We start from the raw sequence: 24,678 nt of genomic DNA on the forward strand, positions 1-24,678 counted from the left end.
CAATCAAGCTAAGATTGAAAGAAACATTTCAGATTAAAGGATCACGCAGAACTTGCCATAATTTCGTTTTATGTCAAGATAATAATCAGTTGGTCTTCCACCAAAACAAAATGGAAAGTGATCTTTTTTAAAGGCAACCTGGGGTTAGGCAGACCCCCACCAGTTATTATTCAATTTACCAATGGGTTTTGAACCTGCAACTTCCCACGGCAAGGAGACGTGCACCGACAGCTCCTACCAAGTCGTTTTGCTCCCTTGGTCGACGAAATACCAGGTTTCTAGTCTCCAACACGGTTTCTCGTGTAATATACAAAAAAAAAAAATCAGGAATACTGGCTTTGCCTATCTATAACTTTTTATTTTATATTTACACCGAGAAACCCCCAAGATTTGACACCTAGCCGAGCTGGCTTTGCCTGCCGTACTTATCTCAATGAGATCATTGATGGTCAGCAAGTATGATAGTTTCAGTGACAATCTTGCTTGATTTCATATTTATCTCACAAACGGTTTTGAGAAACATGAGTTGAGTTGAGAACATTTACTAAAGAAAGAAGAAACAAAAACAGTATCATAACTTCTTCTTTTAGTACTTATTAAGATGGTAACTTCATTACTGACCGAGTTCCCTGGTTCAGAACTCAGATTATTCACCACGGTCTACAAAACGCAGAGAGAAGATACATGATTATTACTTAGGAGACAAAGTGGGTTCAAGGATTGTAGCGAGTGATACGACCACTCTGCAGGTGCTCCGTGGTAGAGATTGATGAGGAACTACCTATAAGAGGGTAGTAGAACGGATATATCTCGTATCGTGCAACGCAGCTACCATAGCTCACCTGACCCCCTTGCCTGCCATCACAGCACGACGGGAAGTTGGAGATTGCAGTGGCCAAGCACTTGGCGCAGAAGACCGGGTCTAAGTCCCGGGTGCACTGAGCCAAGCCGTAGATGGTCACCGAAGAATTGTACTGGGTCTGGGCCGTGCCGATGGCGCGCGTGCCTGGCACCACGGCCATGGAGCTCACCTTCCTCATCAAGTTCTCCTCCTTCTTCCGGAACAACTTAGGGTCCGAGACACTATCGGTATTGACGTAGACCACGGAGTAGCCTATGTCCAATTGGCCGAAGAAGTTGGTCGTGTCATAGCGAATGTAACAAAAGTCGAACCAGACTCTAGCCGAGGCGCTGTTTCCACAGAGAGCCTTGGCTTGTGTCGCAGCATCCCGTGTGCATTGGGCACAAACTGCAGACGGGACGTCGCCACGGCACTGAAGGAGGCCGTAGACAGCAGAAGCACCACTGCCGTAGCTCGCAGTGGCGAAGTTGGTATTGGGCACCTTGGCGACCAGTTGCACCAAAACTCGGTTTATGTTAGCCTGAGGAGGTGCTGAGCTACCAGCGTCACATGTAGAGCCTATGGGATCATAGCATGAACCCAGCTGTAGGATTAGAACAACATGCAGGAGGAGGAGGAGGAGAGAATGAGAAGAGAGCTTAATCATTTGTTTTCTTTGTGAGATATGATTAACTGAAGCTACAAACCATGCATGAATTGAAGGATGGCAAAACATAGCCAGGTATTTATAATCGTTGTATATCATTGGAGTGGAAGACTGTCTTCAATGTTTCAATTATATCAATAATGCAAAAAAAATTGGGCACGGAACCCACTGGAGCTGTGCACATTTAAAAGCTAGTGATAGAAGGATCAACGGTTGGATTTCAATTAGCCGGCATCTTTGACTCGAGAGGATGGACAGGAGCACAAGGGTACAATGGAAAACGCGTAATCCTTCACTGTGGGCCAAGTTGTTGAAATGAAATTTGGGGCCACTTTGGTCAATATCATCAGCCCCATTTGTATTACTTGCTTTCTAGATGTTGAAAATTCTGCGCTATCCAGTCAGAAACCGAGTATTGTGATAGACTCCTTGAAAGAACAGCGTAGTGGGACCTACAAGCGTGACTACAAGCAGTCACGCTTGCAGTGCTCTGCTCGTAGTAGCAAAGCTCACTTGTATTACTCAAAGGAATATGGCAATATGTTTTTGAATCCACACCCACTGATTGCTCTCGTATGTATGAACATCTAGACCATCGATCTTTGAAAATCAATGATCACAATCCATCAACATGATCGACCAACTTTTGGCTTTTTCATATTGCAAATGAGGTGCTGCTAGGTGCACTCCCACTGCATCCTTTCTCGATCATATGCAAAGCGAGGCCTACAAATTGATGGTTTGGGGCATGAAGGTTGTCGTAGTAGCATCCCACAAAACACGAGATGGGTTACTTCCTTGTTCTCCTGGCTACCTTCCTCCTCCCCGCTGCTTCTCTTGCTGACAACCCTCTCGGAAATTTATGTTCCGATACCGGGGGCAACCTTTCGGCAAGCATCCTCAATGTCGAAGGGATGCTTCTTTCGACAATAGCTAAAGGTGGTGGTTATGCTACCGCCACCTCCGGCCAGGGTACGTCGGCCGTCTATGGCCTGTTGCAGTGCAGAGGAGATGTGAGCCTCAAAGACTGCATCTCCTGCTCACAGGATGCAGCCACCCAGCTCCGAACTCGTTGTGCAAACCAAGCTGATGCCAAGATCTGGTACGACTTCTGCTTCCTGCGCTATGACACACAGAACTTCTTCGGGAAATCGGACTCGGGATCCGGTATCCTTTACTGGAATGTCGTGACGGTCTCAGACACAGCCATGTTTGAGAGGAAGCTCAAGGGTGTCATGGACAGTGCAAGGGATCAGGCTCTCAAGCCTCTCAGCGGCGGGCTCGGGCGCAATGAGGTGAAGCTGTCTCCTTTCAATGAGCTCTATGGGCTTGTCCAGTGCACCCAAGACTTAGCCCCGGCTGAGTGTGCCAAGTGTCTGGCTGATGCATATGCCAACTTCCAGAATCCGGTGTCCTCGTGCAAGGATCAGCAAGGCTGCCGGGTGCTTTACGGTAGCTGCTACGTCCGCTATGAGATCTATCCTTTCTATTTCCCTCTCTACTCCTCACCTAAGCCCACTCCGGTTTCTCATGCCTACGTGCATTCGAAAAAGAATCATTAACTAAACTATGAGGAATGAAATGTTACATGTACGTTCCACAATAGCTGGTGGTAGTATAATAAATAAGTAATAAGAGGGCCGGATTAATCCTTGGTCTTAGATATTAACTAAAGAGAGGGTGGTGTATGTTCTCCCCCGATGATTCACTGAATCCCACGTCTGTGTTTGGGGATCTAAATGAGCACCACGTATACAAGCACATGGGGCTCGTATTCCTGTGCATGTTGACATCACTTAGCATTGGAGTCTGGTGTGGTTGCAAAGACTTAAGTACTCTTTTCTTGCTATTCTTCTCATAAAATGACGGTTTAAAAAAATGACAAAAATGTCCTTCATTCAAAAAAAAAAAAAACGGTTCAAAAAAAGGACAAACATGTCCTCCATCCAGAAAGTCGAGGATGATGTTGACTCTTCAAAGTCTACACAGCGAAACGAACCTTAATCGTTTCTCCGATGGTGATCCGGCGAAACGATGGTGAGCCGGCGATCCGATGGTCATCCGGCGAAACGAACCTGAGCCATCAAAAACATCTGTTTGAACTTTTTATTGTCATCTTCTTCTTCTTCCTTCTCCGTAAAACACTGTAAAACCCCCTCTCTCTCTCTCTAGAGAAGAAATCAAGGGAGACAAAGAATTTTCCTTGGAGAAGGCCATGAACATTAACCCTCTCACACTCTCTCTCTTCTCTTTCTACTTCTGTGCACATCAAACAAACGATTCTACATTGCTCCATCAAACACCGACTGACTTGCACACTGACTATAGCATCGTTCAACTTGATGAGTTGTGGAGCCTGATTCATAGTTTTTGCCCTTACAGGAGGGGGTTTGGGAGGAGTCATATCTCCCTAACCAGAGGTCATATTTCAAATCCAAAAAAAATGGTGTCTTTGTTATTAAGTCTAGTTTATTTCTGTAAATTTTCAGCGATTTCTATGGTCATTTCATTTTGCATTTTAACTAAAAACCATATCTCTATTATTCTGTGTTGTGCAACCCAAAAACACTACAAATCGCTATAGTGATTTGCGGAAGACACTACAAATCGTTGCTGGAAGACCGGATAATACTATAAATCGTTGTGGGGCTTGATGAAGACCAAAAAATACTACAAATCGTTGTAGGAAGGCTCGTCAATACTACAAATCGTTGTTGGAAGACCGGATAACACTATAAATCATTATTGGGCTCGTTGGAGACCTGAAAATACTACAAATCGTTGTAAGAAGGCCCGACAATACTACAAATCGTTGTTGAAAGACCGGATAACACTATAAATCATTGTGAGACTTGTTAGAGACCCGAAAGTACTACAAATCGTTGTAGAAAGGCCCGACAATACTACAAATCGTTGTTGGAAGGCCGAATAAAACTATAAATCGTTGCGGGGATCGTTGGAGACCCGAAAGCACTATAAATTGTTGTAGGAAGGCCCGACAATACTATAAATCGATGTTGGAAGACCGGACAACACTATAAATCGTTGTGGGGCTCGTTAGAGATCCGACACACTAACAATCGTTGTAAATGAGTCATTGAAAAAATCGTGGGAAGGGGTGTTACGAAAACCTCGAGCAAGAAACAACTGAAGGAAGCATGAGCCCCACAATTAAAAAAACGCTTTGTTGCTCTTTTTCGATAGTTAAAAGAGGGAAAGAAAATAAAAAAATTATACAAGGCCCCAAAAATTTTATATATATAAGGATGAATGAAAAATATATACATAAAACATGGACTATTAAGTATAATTTATAAAAAGTTATATATATTTTTAAGTATATATAATATATAAAAATGTATTTATTATGTACAATTCGGTGAAGGCCTAATGATGCTCCAATTAGAAGGATGGAGAAATGGAAAAATATATTAGCTAAAAGAGGTCGGGGTAGGCCTAAGAAGACTTGGATGGAGATTATAAGAAAGGATATGAATGCTTTGAACCTCATCGAGGACATGACATTGGATAGAAATGAGTGGAGGAGAAGGATTCATGTGGAGGACCCAAAATGATTTTCTTTTTTGTTCATATCGCCGACCCCAATTGTTTGGGATGAAGGAGTTGTTGTTGTTGTATTTCCTATGTATAAATAACATCTCATGCTCCACTAGCTCATTGAGGGATAAGCTGAGCTCGAGCTCGGCTCGGCTAAAAATGAACATGAGCCGAGCCACGAGCTCAATCCACTAGTAAACGAGCCCAGCCCGAACAAGACCTGTTTGGTTAGTTGGGCTCGTTTACCAGCCCTACTTGCATATATAAATTGGCTCCTACTGGGAGGTTCGAAAGTGAACCAAGTCCCTAGAGTTCATGTCCATCAACAGCGGCAATCCACCATCACTTTTGCTTGTGTTTCAACAATCCATTCATCGTACCATAGATACCATCGGATTGTGAGGATAAATCTGAGACATAAGTAACTCAGTAACTCAGATATGTTTATTTGATGCTGTTCATCGCCATGGATGAATAGTAACAGAGGAACCCTATATAGACGGTACCCCTGCCCACATCCCGTGATCCGAAGTCCATTTGCCAGCCCCAACATGGAAGATACTCATGGAGTTATTAGGGGCATCTTTAGCCGGTGGCATGGGTATGTGATTCGGTTGGATCCAGTCCAGATCTATATAGTTTGAGTAAGGATCTCATCAGGCTTATCCTACGAAAATGATGCCATTGGATCCTCTCTTGATGCTAGCCATTCAACCAATGCATCTGGACGTATAGGATTTGTCCGCATTAATTCCGGTTGAGGATGTGAACAAATCCTGGCCGTTGGTGCTAACATGTCATCTGATTGGATCTGTGCGCAAGTAGACCCAAATCCAGGCTAATTGATTTGGAATTCGGTTTGGTCCGTTAGGAGACCTGCAATTTTAATGAACAGTGAATCTGATATTGCTCCATGTCCATCCTACCATAAGATGCTTAGTCTTTATTTTGCAAATTTTTTTAGGCATAATGAATACAAGACGACAAGAAAAGCACATCAGATCTAAGGAACCTGAATTGGTCTAAAAGCTCTACCGTTCATCATCAAGATCAACCACACCCAAAAGCTTCATGTTTTGAATGAATCTTAGCCGTTCATTTTTTTCAACCATTGATGTCATTCATTTATAATTAAATTGACCAGCATAATAAATTCCTGCAGAGTCCGTTTAAGCGAGGAGCGTTCTTTTTTATAGGTTTTGGGTATCATTTATCTTAATCATGAATGCCATGGAAGGTGCCCGGCGAGGATCAGGTGCAATGTGATTGCACACATTTAGTGTGCTGCTACACTTGATCAAACTCACCATCTTTGGGATACAACCTGTCAGCTGTCAGGCCCAACAACAGATGGTGTGTGATCTGCAGCAGCACACTTAAGTATGCAATGACATTACATCTGATCTCAATTCCAAGGGTTCACTTGATCTGGTCTGAACAAATCTGGGCTCAAACCTATATCACAAGGATACGCCATTTTAGAAACGTGTCCTTAATGACACGAGCAAACATGCATGCTCCTATAAGCTGATACAGATATATATTGCCAGCAGCCTAGTAGGCTCCCATCTTACTACGCCAAACCTCTTTGTGGCATATGCTCCAACGAACTTTATGTAAAAAACTTTAGATATTTGCCTGGTTTATCTTGATGGACTTATAATATTCATTCATAATATGATTCCCTGCCAAACACGTAACATCAACATCGCTTCCCATTTCCTGTCCATTAATCGATTGGCTGATTTTATTTTTAAAAAACACTATATTTTTTTAAATATCATTCTGATTCAATAAATGATACTTTTAAATCCACATTAATGAAAAAAAATACTTTTTGCACTATTGTATATTGTGTGTATATATTTTTAACTTTTATATATGTTTTACTTTTTAATATATATAAACTAAGTTTTCAAAATAGTGAGATTCTTTCATTGTCAATATTTTTTAAAAAGTTTTCGATGTGTACATGCTTAAATTCAATTTCAAGACAGTGTGAACCTCTCTTTTTTTTTTTCTTGAGAGGGTTGCAATATATGTGAAGCTTATATTATTATATTATTGGGGATTAGTTTTGTAAGAACTGGCTCTCGTGGCAAAGCGGATTTAGTGTTGTCTTGTTTTGATTGATCTCGACGTGTGCGTGCTAGAATTCAATTTCAACACAGTGTGAACCTTTTTTTTGTTTTTTTTTTTTGACGACTTGGACAGCCCACTGCTAAGCTGTCCATAGACCATAGTATTTATCCCTCTATTTTTAAAGGCCGATTAATTGTCCTCAGTAGATATACTATACTTTTCAAATAACTATTTTGAACATGTCATGCTTTAAAGTTTCAACGCAACATTAATGGGACAAAAATACTTTTTCATTGTATTGTGTATATTTTTCTTCATATTTTGGCAGCGGAGACCACATGTAGTTTTGGATAAGGCTTGCTGATGATGATTTTATCTATATTTTTCAAAAAAATAACCACACTACCCTTGAAAATAATGGTATTTCACATTGTATCTACAAAATATGACACTATTTCTCATACATCCACCCACTTGTTTTCTTCTGTGATCATTTTTAACGATTTTATCCTTTCCACTAAAATGTACAAGCGACTTTCACTATCACCAATCCAATCCAGTGGAACTCTAGGTTTTAGGGAAACTCTCATTTTTACCAGCGGAAACGATAATCTCATGTACATCAAAATAGCAAAAGCTCGCTAGCTTTTCACCAGCGAAACTGAGAATCATCTGTACATCAAAATCACAGAACTCGCTTTTCACCGACGAAACTGAGAATCGCCTGTACATCAAAATAGCAAAACTCTCTTTTCACCAGCAAAACTGAGAATTGCATGTACATCAAAATAGCGAAACTAGCTTTTCACCAGCGGAACTGAGAATCACTTGTATATCAAAATAGTGAAACTCACATTTCACCAACGGAACTGTGAATATCGCATGTACATCAAATAGCAAAAGTTAGCCACTCTTCCTTTCACGAACAACAACACTCTTTTTTAAGACTAGGGACACTCCCCTTTAAGATTAGCGACACTCACTTTTTGGACATGAAAGTATTGTGCATGGCACACATTAGTGACACTCCCTATAAGGAGATTGAAAGAAGCCTGTAGCCATAATGACAAAAGTTTAAAACGGCAATTTGTCATTTAGATTTTTCTCATGAGTTTTATAAAATTTTCATTTATCTCTCATTTTTTCAAAAAAACATTGGCTAAAAAACAAATAAATTAAATTTTAAAAGATATGGAGTCAAATAACAATTTGGAGTCATTCGTTGACTCAGACAAATATCGTTTGGAGTCAGAGTCGTGGCTCATCGTAACTTTCTTAAAAAATAAAAACACATTCAAGTTACTCAAAACATTAAAAGAATGTAAGAAAAATTAAGAATTATGATCACCATGATGAAAACTCACAGTTAGAATTATCGTAAGTAATAGCAGCACAATGTTATTTTGTGCAAAACGTTAGTTTTGGCTTGACTTGCCTAACTTGTTAGTTTTGCCTTCTAATTAACAATTTGAAATAACTTTAAAACATGATGGCAGAAGGCAACCATTAATATTGATTGTGGGAAATAACGAACATTCATGAAAATGCAAAACAATATGCATGAGGAGTAGAAACACTTTCCCCTTCCATCTACTTGAAACAATATGTATGGAAGGAAAAAACCTTACAAACCTGGCCTTTAATAATTAATGACATGCATGAAAAGGAAACCAAGAATCACCACAACAATACGAGGCTATAGCGCAGTAAAAAACTGTATAGCCTCGTGTAAATGCCACTGAAGCAAACAGCGGCAGTTCATCGATGGAGCTGTAGGTTCTGCCGCTGTTTTGTAACAGTGGCATTTTTTTATCTGTAGCGCAATTATAACTGCCGCTGTAGGTTACCTATAGCAGCATTAGGTAATTACTGCTGTTATCCAATAATGGCATTTACAACTGCCACTATAAGTCTTACTTGGGCCTGTCTTGAATTGCCACTATTACCTACAGCGACAGTTTAAACTGTACCCTATAGCAGATCTTATAAAATGCCACTTTGACTCAACAGTGGCAATTGCAGACTGCCACTAATGGCATAGCGGCAGTCCAAAACTATCACTATTTTCAACCTAAATATTTTTTAAAAATAATTTACTGAAAATATATAATACATAAAAAATACAAACAATTTACACATATCTAGAGGATTACAATTTAAAATTGTCTAGAGGATTATGTGCATTATAAAACTCAAGCAACAAACTCATTCTCTAAAACTGGCTCTACATGATAAAGAAGAGCAACCAAATGGCTCGTTATCGAGAAGCCAGTTCTTCCTTGTTGCCTTCATCTGCAGTTTCGCTTACTACTGGCTACCACTTCCCCATGGTCACTTCCCTCTCTTGGCTATCTTTCCCAAGTCTGTTCTCTATCCGCAGCTGGGGTCAGTCTCGAACAACTTTTGGGCATGGAAAAAAATATGAGAAAACCAAAACTATGCAGTCTCGAGCTGCAGCTGTAGATTTAGCAACAGTTTTAAAGGTTACCTATAGCAGGCTTCCACGAAATTGCCGCCATTCGATATCAACAGTGGCAACTTTTCAAATTTCCCGCTTTGTTTTCATCTTTTGTTGTAGTGAATCTGAAATGGGGCGTGGGTTTCCTTTCCAAAGTCGAAACATATCTTCTAAAAGACCATGACCTAACTCGCCCGTCATTAATCAACTCAGAACTTGGCCGAGTCAGCCGAGTTTTGGTGAAAACTGAGTGAAACTCAACTCATGACTCGATAGAGTCAACACTCAAATCGAGTCACCGAGTCAGCCGGACAAAACTGACGAGTTTGCCAACTATGCTTTCAGGTCCTAACATGGAGTTTCGCTATTCAGAAGCAAGTGGTATTAACTAGGATGTTGTTGTAAAGAGGAGTTCACTATTTTGATGTACGGGCGATTCTCTGTTCTGCTGGTGAAAAGTGAATTTAGCTATTCTGAGTGCAGGCCATTCTCAATTCTGCTGGTGAAAGAGAGAGTTTCGCTATTCTCATGTACAGGCAATTGCAAAATTTTATGGATATGCTCTGAAATATCATTATTCTTAGGGGTAGTATGATCATTTGCTATATATTTTTTATATAAATACGAATACTTTAAAAAAAAATCTTGAGAAAACTAAATTTTTCACCATGACACGAGAAAATCTGCCACTAATATTTTTCGTGAGACGAGATTCATAAATGTGTTGTAAACCTGGGAAAAGGTCAGACATGTATAGGGTTTAGGTGCCCATATCCTCACCTGACCTTTTCTGTGTGGACTTGGGGTTTAGGTTTGTAAAATCCAGGTAATAAATCTCGTCAACTGTATAGATAGAGAGCCCACCAGGGCTCCGCTCATCTGGTAGGGGTGACTTGTGAAAGTCACCAAGTTAACGAGATGCCGCAAGTTTGAAACTCACTTGTGGCAAAGTGTCCCTTACTGCAAGGTTGACGTTGGGTGTATTTCCTGTGGGCAGGTGGGACCTCAAGGGTTTTATGAACGAGAGGCCAGCCAATGTGCGGTCAGTGATGGGTTTTTTTCCTTGGATTATAAAAAAAAAGTTTTTCTTGGATTATATAAAAAAAACACCTATATAGATAGAGGTTCGATAGGGGACTACAATGAAAACCCCCCTGTATCTATCTTTTTTGTCATAATACACGTGAATCTACACTTATATAGTTCACATTGCAAAAAATTACATATATATATATATATATACATATATGGGTAAATATTAGCTACTAATGAGTAGAAATTGCTCTTTTCTTTAAAAAATTCTAATTTTTGTGGATCAAATGTTACCGATGTGATCTATATGGTTTGTTTAGTAGGAAATTTGTTTTGAATCATATGATTATAACAAGTAATTAGGTTTTTAAAGGGGTCCAAAAATCAACCACCTACAATGTGCAAAAATTCCATTACTCAAAAGATCACATTTTTACATCAGAAAAGCACGATCCTTAGCAAAAAAAAAACCATGTTGAAAATATTTATGTGGTTAGATTGAGTCAATACAACTTTTAACTATGATTTCTAGCTTATTAGTTTCTTACCTTCATTAGTAGCAAATATTTCCCCTTGTATATACTATGTTATTGTATATGCCAATACATTCTAAAAAAAAAAACAGATTTTCAAAACATCAAGAGATTTTCCCGAGAATATTGAGATTTGTCACTCTTGTCCCCACGAAATTCCATTTTCCCTTTTCCCTTTTTGTTTTTGGATAGACTAGAAGGTTGTGCTAGTGAGATTCGAACCTAAAACCTAATAGTCCCGGCTAAACTTGTGTGATTCTAACCGATCCACCATCTTATTCGACCCCGAACTGGGCAGAGTTGGCTGCCAATGCATGTGGGAGACAAGGTTTGACACAATCATGGTCGGATCTGCTGCTGAATTTCAGGAACCACACTAAATTTCGGACCAGCCCAGATCCGCTTTTCATGGCTAAACTTGTTTACGTCGCTAAAGCATTTACGCGATAATGAAACCATTCTTATTACAATACAGCTTAGTAATATACACGAGTCGTTCATCGCTTTGAAGCAGCATCTAGGACCATAAATTAATCCTGCCCTTTTTATTCCCCTATACCTTGTTCTAATCCCTATGGAAAGTCCAAGCTACATTCATAGTTTTAGTTAATGATTGTTTTTGGGATATATGTAGACATGATAAACCCGAGTGGGCTTATTGGAGTAGAGAGGGAAGTAGAAAGGATACATCTCATAACAGACGTAGCTGCTACTGTAAAGCACCCGGCAGCCTTGACGATCCATGCATAAAGACCCCAGATTCTTGAAATAGGCATATGCATCAGACAGGCACTTAGCACAATCTGCTCGGGATATATCTCCGGTGCACTGCACCAGCCCATAGAGTTCATTGAACTGCGACAACTTCAGCTTACTGCGCCCGAGCCTGCAACTGTTAGGCTTGAGAGCCTGGGCCCTTGCACTGTCCATGACACCCTTCAGCTTCCTCTCGAACACGGCTCTGTCGGAGACAGTCTTCACATTCCAGAAAACGATTCTCGATCCAGAGTCCTCGACACCCCAGAATAGCGCATGAAGCAGAAGTCATACCAGATCTGTGCATCGGCTTGGTTTCGACACTGAGCTCGGAGCTGGGCGGCCGCATCCTGTGAGCATGAGAGGAAGTCACTGTGGCTAATATCTCCCCTGCAATGCACCAGGCCTTTGGACGAGCCAGGAGCCCTCACCGCTGATGGTCATCATGGTGCCACCATCTTTAATGAAAGATTGGTAAGATGTGCCTATCCCCAAAAGAAACGCATTTTTTACTTCGCGTAGGCCCACTGTTCGATTCTGTTGTGATAAGGGTGAATCTCAGCAGTAACGTAACTTCAGTTACTATCAGAAAGCTTATCGCCAACGTGATCTCAGCAGTAACGTAACTTCAGTTACTATCAGGGAACACATTTGCTTATCCTGCTCCAGCCGCATATTCTGCATTCTGTTTGTATTTTATCTGTAGTAGTTATTTACTTTACTGTAACTTTAACATTGTATTGTGTAATCACTTGTTATATATAGAACTGAAATAAATGTAAGATGAACACATAATTTATCATAAAACTGTCTTCACGGCTGCAGTTCCAGCCGAATCCTTTTCACATGGTATCAAAGCTGAAAAGATCGTGTTAGTCTGTGAGTGGGCTGACTACAGCAACCTTTCTCTCCTCTAATCTGTCTTTCGAGTCTAGATCAATGGTGACCATAAATGATGAAGCAGGTGGTACTGGAGGTATCACTTTCACAGGAAGCTCATCAACAACATCGTATGTCGATTCGGTAAGTCCATATTGTTTGCATCATTCAAATAGTTCAAACTCAATTTTGGTCACTCAACTGCTGGACGGAGACAATTACCCCACATGGAGCAAAGCGATGACAATGGCGTTAAGCGCGAAAAATAAAATCGACTTCATAGACGGTACATTACCCAAACCAGACCCCTCTTTATCTGAATCTTTAGTATGGACACGTTGCAATCATATGATACTATTCTGGATTTTAAACTCTATTTCAAAGAAACTTGCAAATAATGTCATTTATACTACTTCTGCGAAAAAAGTTTGGGATGATCTCAGAGAGAGATTTACTCAAAGTGTTGCACCCAGAATATATCAAATTCAATCTGTCATTGCAAAACATCAACAAGAATCTCTTTCAGTTACATCATACTTCACTAAACTGAAAGGATACTGGGATGAATTGGCTTTATATTCTCCCCTGCCGATGTGCACGTGTGGTGTTGCTAGAACCATGACTGAACAACTTCATAGGGAATATGCCATTCAGTTCTTGATCAGCTTGAATGATTTGTTCCATACTGTAAGAGGACAAATTTTGTTAATAGAGTTGTTACCTTCTATTGCTAAGACCTATTCTTTTGTACTCTAAGAGGAGAAACAAAGAGAAGCCCTACATGGGTCATCTCAATCAGTGGACAGAACTATGTGTGCAGTAAATTCAAGATATTCAAATTGATTTCCTTTAATTCAAATTTCCAAAGATCAAAAAATTAAAATTCAAGAGGATTTTAGAAAGGCAGACCCATGTGCTCGCATTGTAACAAGGTGGGACATGTAAAAGACAAGTGCTATGTCCTCCACGGTTACCCTCCTGGTCATAAGTCGTACAATACAAATCAATGAATGACAAGAGCTGCAAACTTTGTTTCACGAGACCATAGTACAGTTGGGGTTGAAGAAAAGGTTGTCATCGGTGAATCAGTTACTAGTCCTAATTCAATGGTTCCTTCATTTACCTTAGAAGAATATCACCAGCTCATGTCTCTTCTTCGACAGAATGCTTCAACCACGAATCTTGCAGGTTTGTCTGTTTCCAACTCTGAATTATATGCAAGTAAATGGGTTATAGACTCTAGAGCTAGCGATCACATGGTTGCTTCTCCAACATTTTTATCGCATCCTTTTCAAAATAGTTTTGTCCCTTCAGTCAAATTGCTGAATGGTAATCTTACTCCAGTTTCCCACATTGGTTCTGTCATCTTGAATTCCAACATGAATGTTCATGATGTTCTCTGCATTCCTTCCTTTAGATTCAACTTACTCTCAGTTAGTAAATTGACTAAACAGTTAAATTATTCAGTGACATTTTTTTCAAATTCTTGTCTTATTTAGGACTTACAATTGAGGACAACGATTGGAATGGGTGAGGAAAAAGATGGATTGTATTACTTCAACCGCTCACAGCTCACATCTTTGGCATTGTCGTCTTGGACATCCATCTCCTTCTCGTATGAAATATTGTAATAGTTTTGATTCTCGTATTCAAATAAATAACTTATGTCATTGTGAAATTTATCCTAGAGCGAAACAGTCAATACTTGCATTTCCTCTAAGTGAAATTGTCACAAAAAAAACCATTTGATTTAATTCATTGTGATATTTGGGGACCTTATTCTCGATGTTTTTTGAATGATTCTCACTATTTTTTAAGCATTGTTGATGATTTCTCTAGATGCACCTGGGTATATCTAATGAGATATAAGTCTGAAACTCAGGGTTTATTGAAGTCTTATTTTTGTTTAATTGAAACTCAATATAAAAACAAAATTAAAACCATCAGAACAGATAATGGTTCTGATTTTTTTTTTAAATGAGATGCAAGCATCTTTCTCTTCTCAAGGAGTTGTTCATCAACATTCTTGTGTAGCAACCCGTCAACAGAATGGAGTGGTTGAAAGAAAACATTGACACCTTCTAGAAGTAGCTCGGGCTTTACGATTTCAAGGAAACCTTCCTTTAAAATTTTGGGGTGAATGCATTCGAACAGCAACTTATCTTATCAATAGCACCCCTTCTTCAAAATTGGCAGGCAAAAATCCGTTTGAAAATTTTTTCAACAAAAAACCCAGCTACACAAATCTCAGGGTTTTTTGATGTTTGTGTTATGCCATCAACACTGGTGAGTCCAAGACGAAATTTGATCCACGTGCCTCAAAATGTGTTTTTCTTGGCTATGATCGTGGACAAAAAGCATATCAAGTTTTTGATCTGGACAAAAATCAATTATTTTTTAGTCAATATGTTGTTTTTCACAAACAAATTTTTTCTTTTCATATGAGTAAAGTGATACAACTTGAACCGGTCTTGCCTTTACCTCTGTTGGACCATCATGATTCATCTTCTATTGTTCTAATGACAACCCATGATTCTCACGTTGATACCTCAAACCCCGAACAAACTCACATCACCCTCGATTCCCATCCAACAAGTGATCATTCTCATGAACCAATACCTGAGTTGTTACACATTTTAGATCCGATTTCATCCAACCCGTTGCGACGCTCCACTAGAGAACATCAACCATCTACCCGGTTGAAGGATTTTTACTGTGCATTGATTCAGTCCTCACCTCAACCTTCGTAAAAATCGATTGGAGGTACACATTTCCCTTTGTCCACTTTTGTTTCCTTTAAAAAAAATTCCCCTTCGCATAAAACCTTTCTTACTAAAATATCCATTGAAGTTGAGCCCACTACTTTCACCCAAGATATGAAGCATTCTTATTGGAGAGAGGCAATGGCTGATGAAATTCGGGCTCTTGAAGAAAATCATACTTGGACTATTACTGCATTACCACTAGGTGTCAAACCTATTGGGAGCAAGTGGATCTACAAGATTAAGTATAAATCTGATGGATCTATTGAGCGATTTAAAACTCGACTGATCGCTAAAGGGTATTCTCAACAGGAAGGCTTGGATTATCACAAAACCTTTACCCCTGTGGAAAAGATGATCACCGTTCGATGTCTTCTCACCGTGGCAGCCTCACAAAATTGGATTTTACAATAAATGGATGTTCATAATGTGTTTCTTCATGGTGATCTAGAAGATGTTTACATGACCATACCTCTTGGTTTTGCTTGACAGTGGGAGCTTCGAGTATGCAAACTTCACAAGTCCTTGTATGCAGTGTTGTGAGAGGCGTATGCCTCGGTACCTGAAGCGTATGCCTCAGAGGCGAGGCGCATGCTCAAGGTACTGAGGCGTTGTTGTGATGCGCAAATTGCCCATCATCAACCTCCGACCAGTTGTGACCACCGACCACCGGAGTTGCTGTGCTGCTCAGTCTTCTCCGACCATCGGACGACCGGCATATCCCTCACTTCCATACCAGCTGGGCGTGTGGTCCTTCTCCTACTGCCTCCCCTCCCACCGCTTCACTTCCATACCAGTTGTGAGAGGCGTACGCCTCAGTACCTGAGGCGTACGCCTTAGAGACGAAGCGCAGGCTCAACGCCTCGCTTCGCCTCATCGCATTTAACAACCTTGCTTGTATGGCCTTAAACAGGCACCTCAGAATTGGTTTGCCAAATTCTCTGTTGTCCTTCTCAAATTTGGGTTTTGCCAATCACAGGCAGACTATTCTCTATTTATGTTTCAACAAGATGATGCATTCATTGCCCTACTTGTATATGTCGATGATCTCATTCTTGCTAGAAACAAGGCACCTGTCATTAAGACTGTCAAGACATATCTTCATAGTCAATTTCATATAAAGGATCTGGGTTGCTTAAAATATTTTTTGGGCATTGAAGTGGCCCGCTCAAAAGAGGGTATCATTCTCTCTCAACAAAAATATGCACTGGAATTACTTGATGAAACTGGTTTATTAGGAGCTAAACCTATGCATTTTCCTATGGAGCAACGACAGCATCTCACAAGTTCTGAAGGTCAATTGTTACATGATCCAACCATCTATCAACGTCTCGTTGGACGTCTCATCTATTTGACTATAACCCGACCAAACATTTTGTTCTCAGTGCATATCCTCAGTCGCTTCATATACGCTCCTCGGCAAACCCACATGGATGTCGCCCTCCGCGTGGTCAGATATTTGAAGAGCCACCCAAGACAAGGACTGTTTCTATCTGCGCCGTCTTCTCTTCGCATTCATGCTTATTGTGACTCTGACTGGGCTGCTTATCCAGAAACTAGACGATCGGTAACTGGCTATTGTGTTTTATTGGAATCTACACCAGTGTCTTGAAAGATCAAGAAGCAGCCAACGGTGCCTTGTTCCTCTGCAGAAGCAGAATGTCGTGCCATGGCTAATACGCTTTGTGAAGCCACTTGGCTCCAACTTCTTCTTTCCTCCTTAGGAGTATCGCATGGGACCCCAGCTATGTTATATTGCAACAATCAAGTTGCGCTTCATATCACAGACAATCATGTTTATCATGAATGCACAAAGCATATTGGCATTGACTGTCATAACATGCTTAAAAAAATGTGTCAAGGTCTCATTCGCACTGCCTATGTTTCTACTTCACATCAGCTAGCAGATTTGTTTACCAAGCCCCTTGGACAAGATCTTTTGTCCAAGTTAATTTCCGATCTGGGCCTTCATGATCTGCATGCTCATGATTGAGACGTAACTTTAGTTACTACCAGAAAGCTTGTCACCAACGTGATCTCAGCAGTAACGTAACTTCAGTTACTACCAGAAAGCTTGTCACCAACGTGATCTCAGCAGTAACGTAACTTCAGTTACTACCAGAAAGCTTATCACCAACGTGATCTCAGGATCACATTTGCCACCTCATACCGCGTATCCTGCTTCGAGATTGTATAACCACCTCAGGAGCATATTTGTGTATCCTACTCCAGCCGCATATTCTGCATTATGTTTGTATTTTATCTGTAGTAGTTATTTACTTTACTGTAACTTTAACATTGTATCGTGCAATCACTTGTTATATATAGAAGTGAAATAATCGTAAGATGAACACACATCATTTATCATAAAAGTGTCTTCATGAGAAGGGAAGCAGTGGGAAGGAGGAAGGCAACCTGGAGAAAGAAGAAAGAAATCCATATCTCTTGTGTCTTGCGTGATGCTACTGGAACCTTCAGGCAGTAAGTCACCAATTTGGAGGCTTATCTTTGCATATCGATTGGGAAAGGATACATTGGGAGACCATCAACACGCACATCATTTCCAGCCTGAAATAAGAAAACCACAAATGACCAACCGTGTTGATGGATTATGACAACTGGCCTTCTTAGATTGACGGTCAAGATGAGCATCCACATTGGGGGCATCAGTAGGTGTGGATTCAAAGGGTTGGAAATAAGAAGCAGATCAGGTCATGCTGAACATGAGCGTTTTTACTCAAGCCAACATCGTGGCCGTCCGATTTGTATTTTGAAAAGCTAAAAAGTCAACAAAACTACGTGTCATTCATCCAAAATGCAAACAGACGGCCACGATGTTAGCATGAGCAAAAAACGCTCATGTTCAGCATGACCTGATCTGCTTCCTTAGAAATATAGTGTTGTGATGACCACCAGTTATGGCCCACTAGCACGGTTTTATAATGTGGGGTTTATCAAAATACTTGGTTTTGACTGCTTATGAACTTGGTCAAGATAAGATTGGGGGGGCGATAATATTGACAATCGGGATGGCCAACTTTTTGGTTAACAATCATTGAAGCCATTGGCGACCGCAATAAGCAAGACGCATTTTCCAGGGCCTCTTTCGTGATGCTAACCATCCTCACAGGTCAAAGGTATGTCCGGTCATACAAATCCAATTGATCTTATGTATTTAAAGTTGGCAGCTGGGTAGGTCCCACTTTCAATTGTTTTTTTTTTTTCTTTTTCAGTTTGCATTGAAAGCCGGGAGAACCAGTCTTCCCAATGTATATAATAAATATATGGCTATCTTTGCCATCTTAATTTCATGTTTGTACCTTCAATAATCATCTCACGAAGAGAAAAAACAATGAAGCTCTCCTCATTCTCAATCTCCTCCTCCTCCTCATTCTAATCCTACAACTGGGTTCATCTCAAGCTCTCCTCATTCTCAATCTCCTCCTCCTCATTCTAATCCTACAACTGGGTTCATCTCAAGATCCCATAGGCTCTACATGTGACGCTGGTAGCTCAGCAGCCCCTCAGGGTAACGTAGACCGAGTTTTCTCACAACTGGTGGTCAAGGCCAACTTCGCCATCGCCAGCTACGTGGTGATGCATCTGCTGTCTATGGCCTTCTTTAATGCGCTAAATCGTGTAGCAAATTTTATTGTAAAACACAAACGCAGAAAGTCAATACGCGTGCAGCAAAATTTGCTACATGTACGTGTAGCGATTTTCTGTGTTTGGTGTGGTTACGAGTACTCTGTAAAATTGAATACTTAGCCCGATCACTGGTTCTGCTCCATGAAAATTGAAGCTCGCTTACGGGATCCGTTTTCTCCGGACTTCAAGTAGACTGGGGCCTACGCATGTTGCCCCGTACTACAGGCGATCCCACAATAGAAGGTAATCGTGGTTAGTTTTTTACAATGATTCAGGGAATCGGCCTATTCCAATTCCAGACCGAATCGAAACTGGATCGGCTAGTTTTTAACCAGCAAATGAAATGTGTCACACAAATATTAAAAAATAATATGAAAATATTCTTAACCATTTTTAAATTTTGTTTTAGCAAAAAGCCAAATCAGCCTTTTTCTTTATCCATTTCTAGCCAATTTGCAACAATACTGACAACATTGGCTAGTCCCCACAGTCGACAGGCTGTATAAGAAATATGGAAGGTGCGCGGGTGCAGCGCAGGCTGCACATAAAAAATGTTAAAGTCTGATTTTCCCCCGATCCAGCCTTGGGATAGTTGAGTAATGGATAGGAAAAAGGGTTAGCACACCTGTTTAACAAATTGGTTTTGGAAAGGGATGTCCATCTAAAGTGCTTGGCGGGACATTAGACTCATGAATAAGGTATGGAGTCGGATCAGGTCATTTGGCAAATGATGACAACTATCGTCTGTTTATCTTGACCGTCCATAAACATCCTAGGATTTTGCCACGTAGCCAAGGATTTTCCTCTTAGGTCCAGCCCTCTCTCCCCCCACAAATCCCTTTCCACTTGACTCACTCTCGGTTCTCCCCGCTCTCTATTCCCCCTGTGATCTAACTGCTTCACTGGTGCAGAGGCGCTCTTGGGCGAGCTAAGGGGAAAACGGTTTCTAGGGCAGTCATGCTACCTGCTCAGCTAGCACCTGGTATGACTTTCAGTGAATAAGCAATCTGTAGTTAAGATTAAGCAAAAAAAAACATGTGCAACTAAAAAAAAAAATTATAAGTGTTTTAGTTTTGACCATAAACCATGTAGGACTCTCTCTCTCTCTCTCTCTCTCTCTCTCTCTCTCTCTCTCTCTCTCTCTCTCTCTCTCTCTCTCATATATATATATATATATATATATACACACACACGCTCTTCATGGCTAAACAGTTTCCGTTCTCAAAGCATTCACGTCATAAACCTTTCTGATTATCACATTCAGAAGAACTAATTCAAAAAGATACATCAACGAGTACGTTCCTCCACCGCTCTATTTCTTGAGACATCATCTAAGACCAATAATTAATCAGGCCCACTTATTCATTTATTTCTTATATTACCAGTTATGCAACGTTCATGCATGCTACATTACTTTCGTCATAGTTTCAGTTAATGGTTCTTTTTCGGATGTAAGTAGGCATGAGAAACCGGGGTGGGCTTAGAGGAGGAGTAAAGAGGGAAGTAGAAAGGATAGATCTCATAACGGACGTAGCAGCTACCATAAAGCACCCGACAGCCTTGCTGATCCTTGCATGAAGACCCCGCATTCTGGAAGTTGGTATATGCATCAGCCAGACACTTAGCACACTCAGCTGGGGCTAAATCTTGGGTGCACTGGACAAGACCATAGAGCTCATTGAAAGGAGACAGCTTCACCTGATTGCGCCCGAGCCCGCGGCTAAGAGGCTTGAGAGCCTGATCCCTTGCGCTGTTCATGACACCCTTGAGCTTCCTCTCAAACATGGCTGTGTCTGAGACCGTCACGACATTCCAGTAAAGGATACCGGACCCAGAGTCCGATTTCCCGAAGAAGTTCTGCGTGTCGTAGTGCAGGAAGCAGAAGTCGTACCAGATCTTGGCATCGGCTTGGCCTGTACACTGAGTTCGGAGCTGGGTGGCTGCATCCTGTGAGCAGGAGATGCAATCTTTGAGGCTCACATCCCCTCTGCATTGCAACAGGCCATAGACGGCCGATGATCCCTGGCCGGAGGTGGCGGTAGCATAACCGCCACCTTTAGCTATTGTCGAAAGAAGCATCCCTTCGACATTGCGGATGCTTGTCGACTGATTGCCCCCGGTATCAAAACACATCTTTCCGAGAGGGTCGTCCGCAAGAGAGGCAGTGGGGAGGAGGAAGGCAACAAGGAGAACAAGGAAGTAACCCATCTCTTGTGTTTTGTGGGATGATGCTATTACGACAACCTTAATTCCCCAAACAACCAATTTGTAGGCCTCGCTTTGCATATCGATTGAGAAAGAATGCAGCGGGAGTGCACCTACGTACCAGCACCTCATTTGCAGTATGAAAAAGCCAAAAGTGGGTCAATCCTGTTGATGGTTTGTGATCGTTGATTTTCAAAGATCGATGGTCTAGATGTGCATACATACGTAGCAGAGCAATCAGTGGGTGTTGATTAAAAAACATAGACCTTAAGAGTATTATATATAGGTGAATTTTGCTACTACTAGCACTACTAGATTGACCAAGTCTGGTCCACTATGCTGCTTATTTCGGATAATGCCAAGGAGTCTATTACAATACTCAGTTTCCCACTGTTCCTTGAGTGCAGAATTTTCGACATCTAGGAATGAAGGCAAATAGGGCCAATGGTATTGACAAATGGGACGCCCCAATTTTCATTTCAAAAACTTGGCGCGCCTGTAAGTCATTGGCGACCACAGTGAGGGATTACCCGTTTTCCATTGTATCCTTGTGCTCCTCTTCATCCTCTCAAGTCAAATATGCCAGCTTATTGAAATCCAACCGTTGATCTTTCTGTCATAGCTTTTAAAGTTGCGCAGCCCCACTGGGCCCCATGTCCATTTGAAAGAGAGTCATTTTTCCACTTCCACTTGAATCATATACAACAACCCTTCACTCCCACCTTGTATAAATACCTGGATATGTTCTTCAGTTAATCATCTCAAAAAGAGAAGAAACAATGAATCTCTCTCTTCCTCTTCTTCTCCTCCTCCTGCATGTTGTTCTAATCCTACAGCTGGGTTCATGCTATGATCCCATAGGCTCTACATGTAACGCTGGTAGCTCAGCACCTCCTCAGGCTAACATAAACCGAGTTTTGGTGCAACTGGTCGCCAAGGTGCCCAAGACCAACTTCGCCACTGCGAGCTACGGCAGTGGTGCTTCTACTGTCTACGGCCTCCTTCAGTGCCGTGGCGACGTCCCGTCTGCAGTTTGTGCCCAATGCGCACGGGATGCTGCGACACAAGCCAAGGCTCTCTGTGGAAACAGCGCCTCGGCTAGAGTCTGGTTCGACTTTTGCTACATTCGCTATGACACGACCAACTTCTTCAGCCAATTGAACATAGGCTACTCCGTGGTCTACGTCAATACCGATAGTGTCTCGGACCCTAAGTTGTTCCGGAAGAAGGAGGAGAACTTGATGAGGAAGGTGAGCTCCATGGCCGTGGTGCCAGGCACGCGCGCCATCGGCACGGCCCAGACCCAGTACAATTCTTCGGTGACCATCTACGGCTTGGCTCAGTGCACCCGGGACTTAGACCCGGTCTTCTGCGCCAAGTGCTTGGCCACTGCAATCTCCAACTTCCCGTCGTGCTGTGATGGCAGGCAAGGGGGTCAGGTGAGCTATGGTAGCTGCGTTGCACGATACGAGATATATCCTTTCTACTACCCTCTTCTAGGTAGTTCCTCGTCAATCTCTACCATGGAACACCTCCAGAGTGGCCGCATTGCTCGCTACAATCCTTGAATCCACTTTGTCTCCTAAGCAATAATCATGTATCTTCTCTTTACATTGTTTGGAAGACCGTGGTGAATAATCCGGGTTCTGAACTAGAACTCAGTTATTTATGAAGTTGACATCTTAATATATAGTCTAAAAGAAGTTGTGAACTTTTGATAATGTTTTTGTTAATTTCTTCTTTCTTGCGTGAAAAATCCAAGATAAAATGATGGTGGTCGTGTTTGACTCCAAATTTTTCTGATGAAAATTTGATGGAACGAACTCGGTTGGGACTCCGGTTTCACTATATTTTAAGTAGATTGGACACTCTACTTGTTGATTGGACTAGGGGATATCCAACTATGGGGATAGGTATGCCAGTTTGATTGCCCAATGACCAATTTCGTCCAAGGTAAAGAATAACCAAAGGACAATGCACAGTCAGCTCACGTAGTTTCTCATATGTTGTGGGTGTCCTGAATTCTAAACCCAAAATATTTTGGTGACTATAGTTGTTCCCTTGCGACTTACAGTGTACAGTTGCGCTAGAGTCTGTTTTGCTTTTGTTGAGTCTGATGTAAGCTGCCCGGTTCAGGTGAATCAATACCCCGAAGGGGCAGCCCGTATACTTGAACTGTAATAGCCTGCGAGCAAAATTGTGAATGAATTAAATGCGTTGAGCTTTCTTTTGTTCACCCTCGTTGTGATTGCAACTTCTCTCCCTCTATTCTCTCTTGCTCTCTTGCACTCTGATCATAAGCTTCCGCGACCGGCAAGCGAGCTGACGAGTAGGCTTGCGGCGGTAAGGAAGGACCGTCGCGCCGCGCTGGCCCATTGAAGGAAATAGGCCCGTGACAAGTGGTATCAGAGCCCGTTCTCGTGCTGGGGAAGGGACTCCGGAGTCGGTGTCGACAGACACGCCGACAGGCTGCGATTTGTGAGCAAGACATCGTGGCGCCTTATCAACACTTGCGCAACACCAGAGGCAAGACAGTTGCCGACGCTGAGGAGATGGGTTCACCTCGGGGCCAAGAAGAGTTGGCTGCAACTGTTAACAAGTTGGTGGAAGATGTGACTTCGCATGATGAAGCGATTTCACGCGCATGTGAATCATTCAATGGATTGAATGATGTGGTGGCGAGCCTGCAAGAGCAGGTGAACTTACTAATGGGGCAGGTCATTTCGTTGACGACTACAGTGACCGATCTTGAGTTGAGGAACCGTACGTTGCAACGGACGGTGACCCTGAATGGCGGAAATGGTGAGAGACCATCAAGGATTGATGTACCTAGACCCGCAAAATTCAATGGTTCTCGCGACAGCAAGGCCATTGAGAACTTCTTGTTCCAAGTAGAAGACTACTTGGATATCCAAAATGTGACCCTTGAAGATCTGAGGATCAAGGCTGCAGCGGCCTTACTTGATGGTGATGCTATCGCTTGGTGGAGGCGGAAGCGCAATGACATGGAGAGGGGTCAATGTGTGATAGACACCTTTGACGACTTCAAAGTAGAGTTGCGCAACTACTTCATGCCAAGAAATGCGCAGAGACAGGCTTACCGGATGGTTCGTGAACTCAAACATACTGGTTCGTTGCAAGACTATGTCAAAACGTTCCAGAAGCTTATGCTGGAGATACCTAACATGCCAGAAGACGACATGCTCAACTGGTTCATTGTGGGACTTCAACCATGGGCACAGTCCGAAGTGGAAAGG

General features: G+C 41.7%; 1 protein-coding gene and 3 pseudogenes across 1 annotated transcript; 2 read left to right on the forward strand and 2 right to left on the reverse strand.

Annotated features, from left to right (window-relative positions):
* Positions 1-465: 465 nt before the first annotated feature.
* LOC149841495 (cysteine-rich repeat secretory protein 55 pseudogene) lies at positions 466-1,552 on the reverse strand (annotated as a pseudogene).
* Positions 1,553-2,271: 719 nt separating this feature from the next.
* On the forward strand, positions 2,272-3,182 carry LOC149841496 (cysteine-rich repeat secretory protein 55-like). Its single transcript, XM_090004819.1, has one exon. The coding sequence runs from the start codon at positions 2,294-2,296 to the stop codon at positions 3,068-3,070; it is 777 nt and encodes a 258-aa protein (XP_089860945.1). The 5' UTR covers positions 2,272-2,293; the 3' UTR covers positions 3,071-3,182.
* Positions 3,183-11,777: 8,595 nt separating this feature from the next.
* On the reverse strand, positions 11,778-21,424 carry LOC149841497 (cysteine-rich repeat secretory protein 55 pseudogene; annotated as a pseudogene).
* A 776-nt stretch (positions 21,425-22,200) lies between these two features.
* On the forward strand, positions 22,201-22,989 carry LOC149841498 (cysteine-rich repeat secretory protein 55 pseudogene; annotated as a pseudogene).
* Positions 22,990-24,678: the final 1,689 nt, after the last annotated feature.

The sequence above is a fragment of the Nuphar pumila genome, chromosome 4 (assembly GCF_984573655.1).
Source record: "Nuphar pumila chromosome 4, dmNupPumi1.hap1.1, whole genome shotgun sequence".
Classification (NCBI taxonomy): domain Eukaryota; kingdom Viridiplantae; phylum Streptophyta; class Magnoliopsida; order Nymphaeales; family Nymphaeaceae; genus Nuphar; species Nuphar pumila.

Bases quoted from the DNA above. Each gene is read 5' to 3' on its own strand.
- LOC149841496 (XM_090004819.1), top strand. From the start codon at position 2,294: ATGGGTTACTTCCTTGTTCTCCTGGCTACCTTCCTCCTCCCCGCTGCT.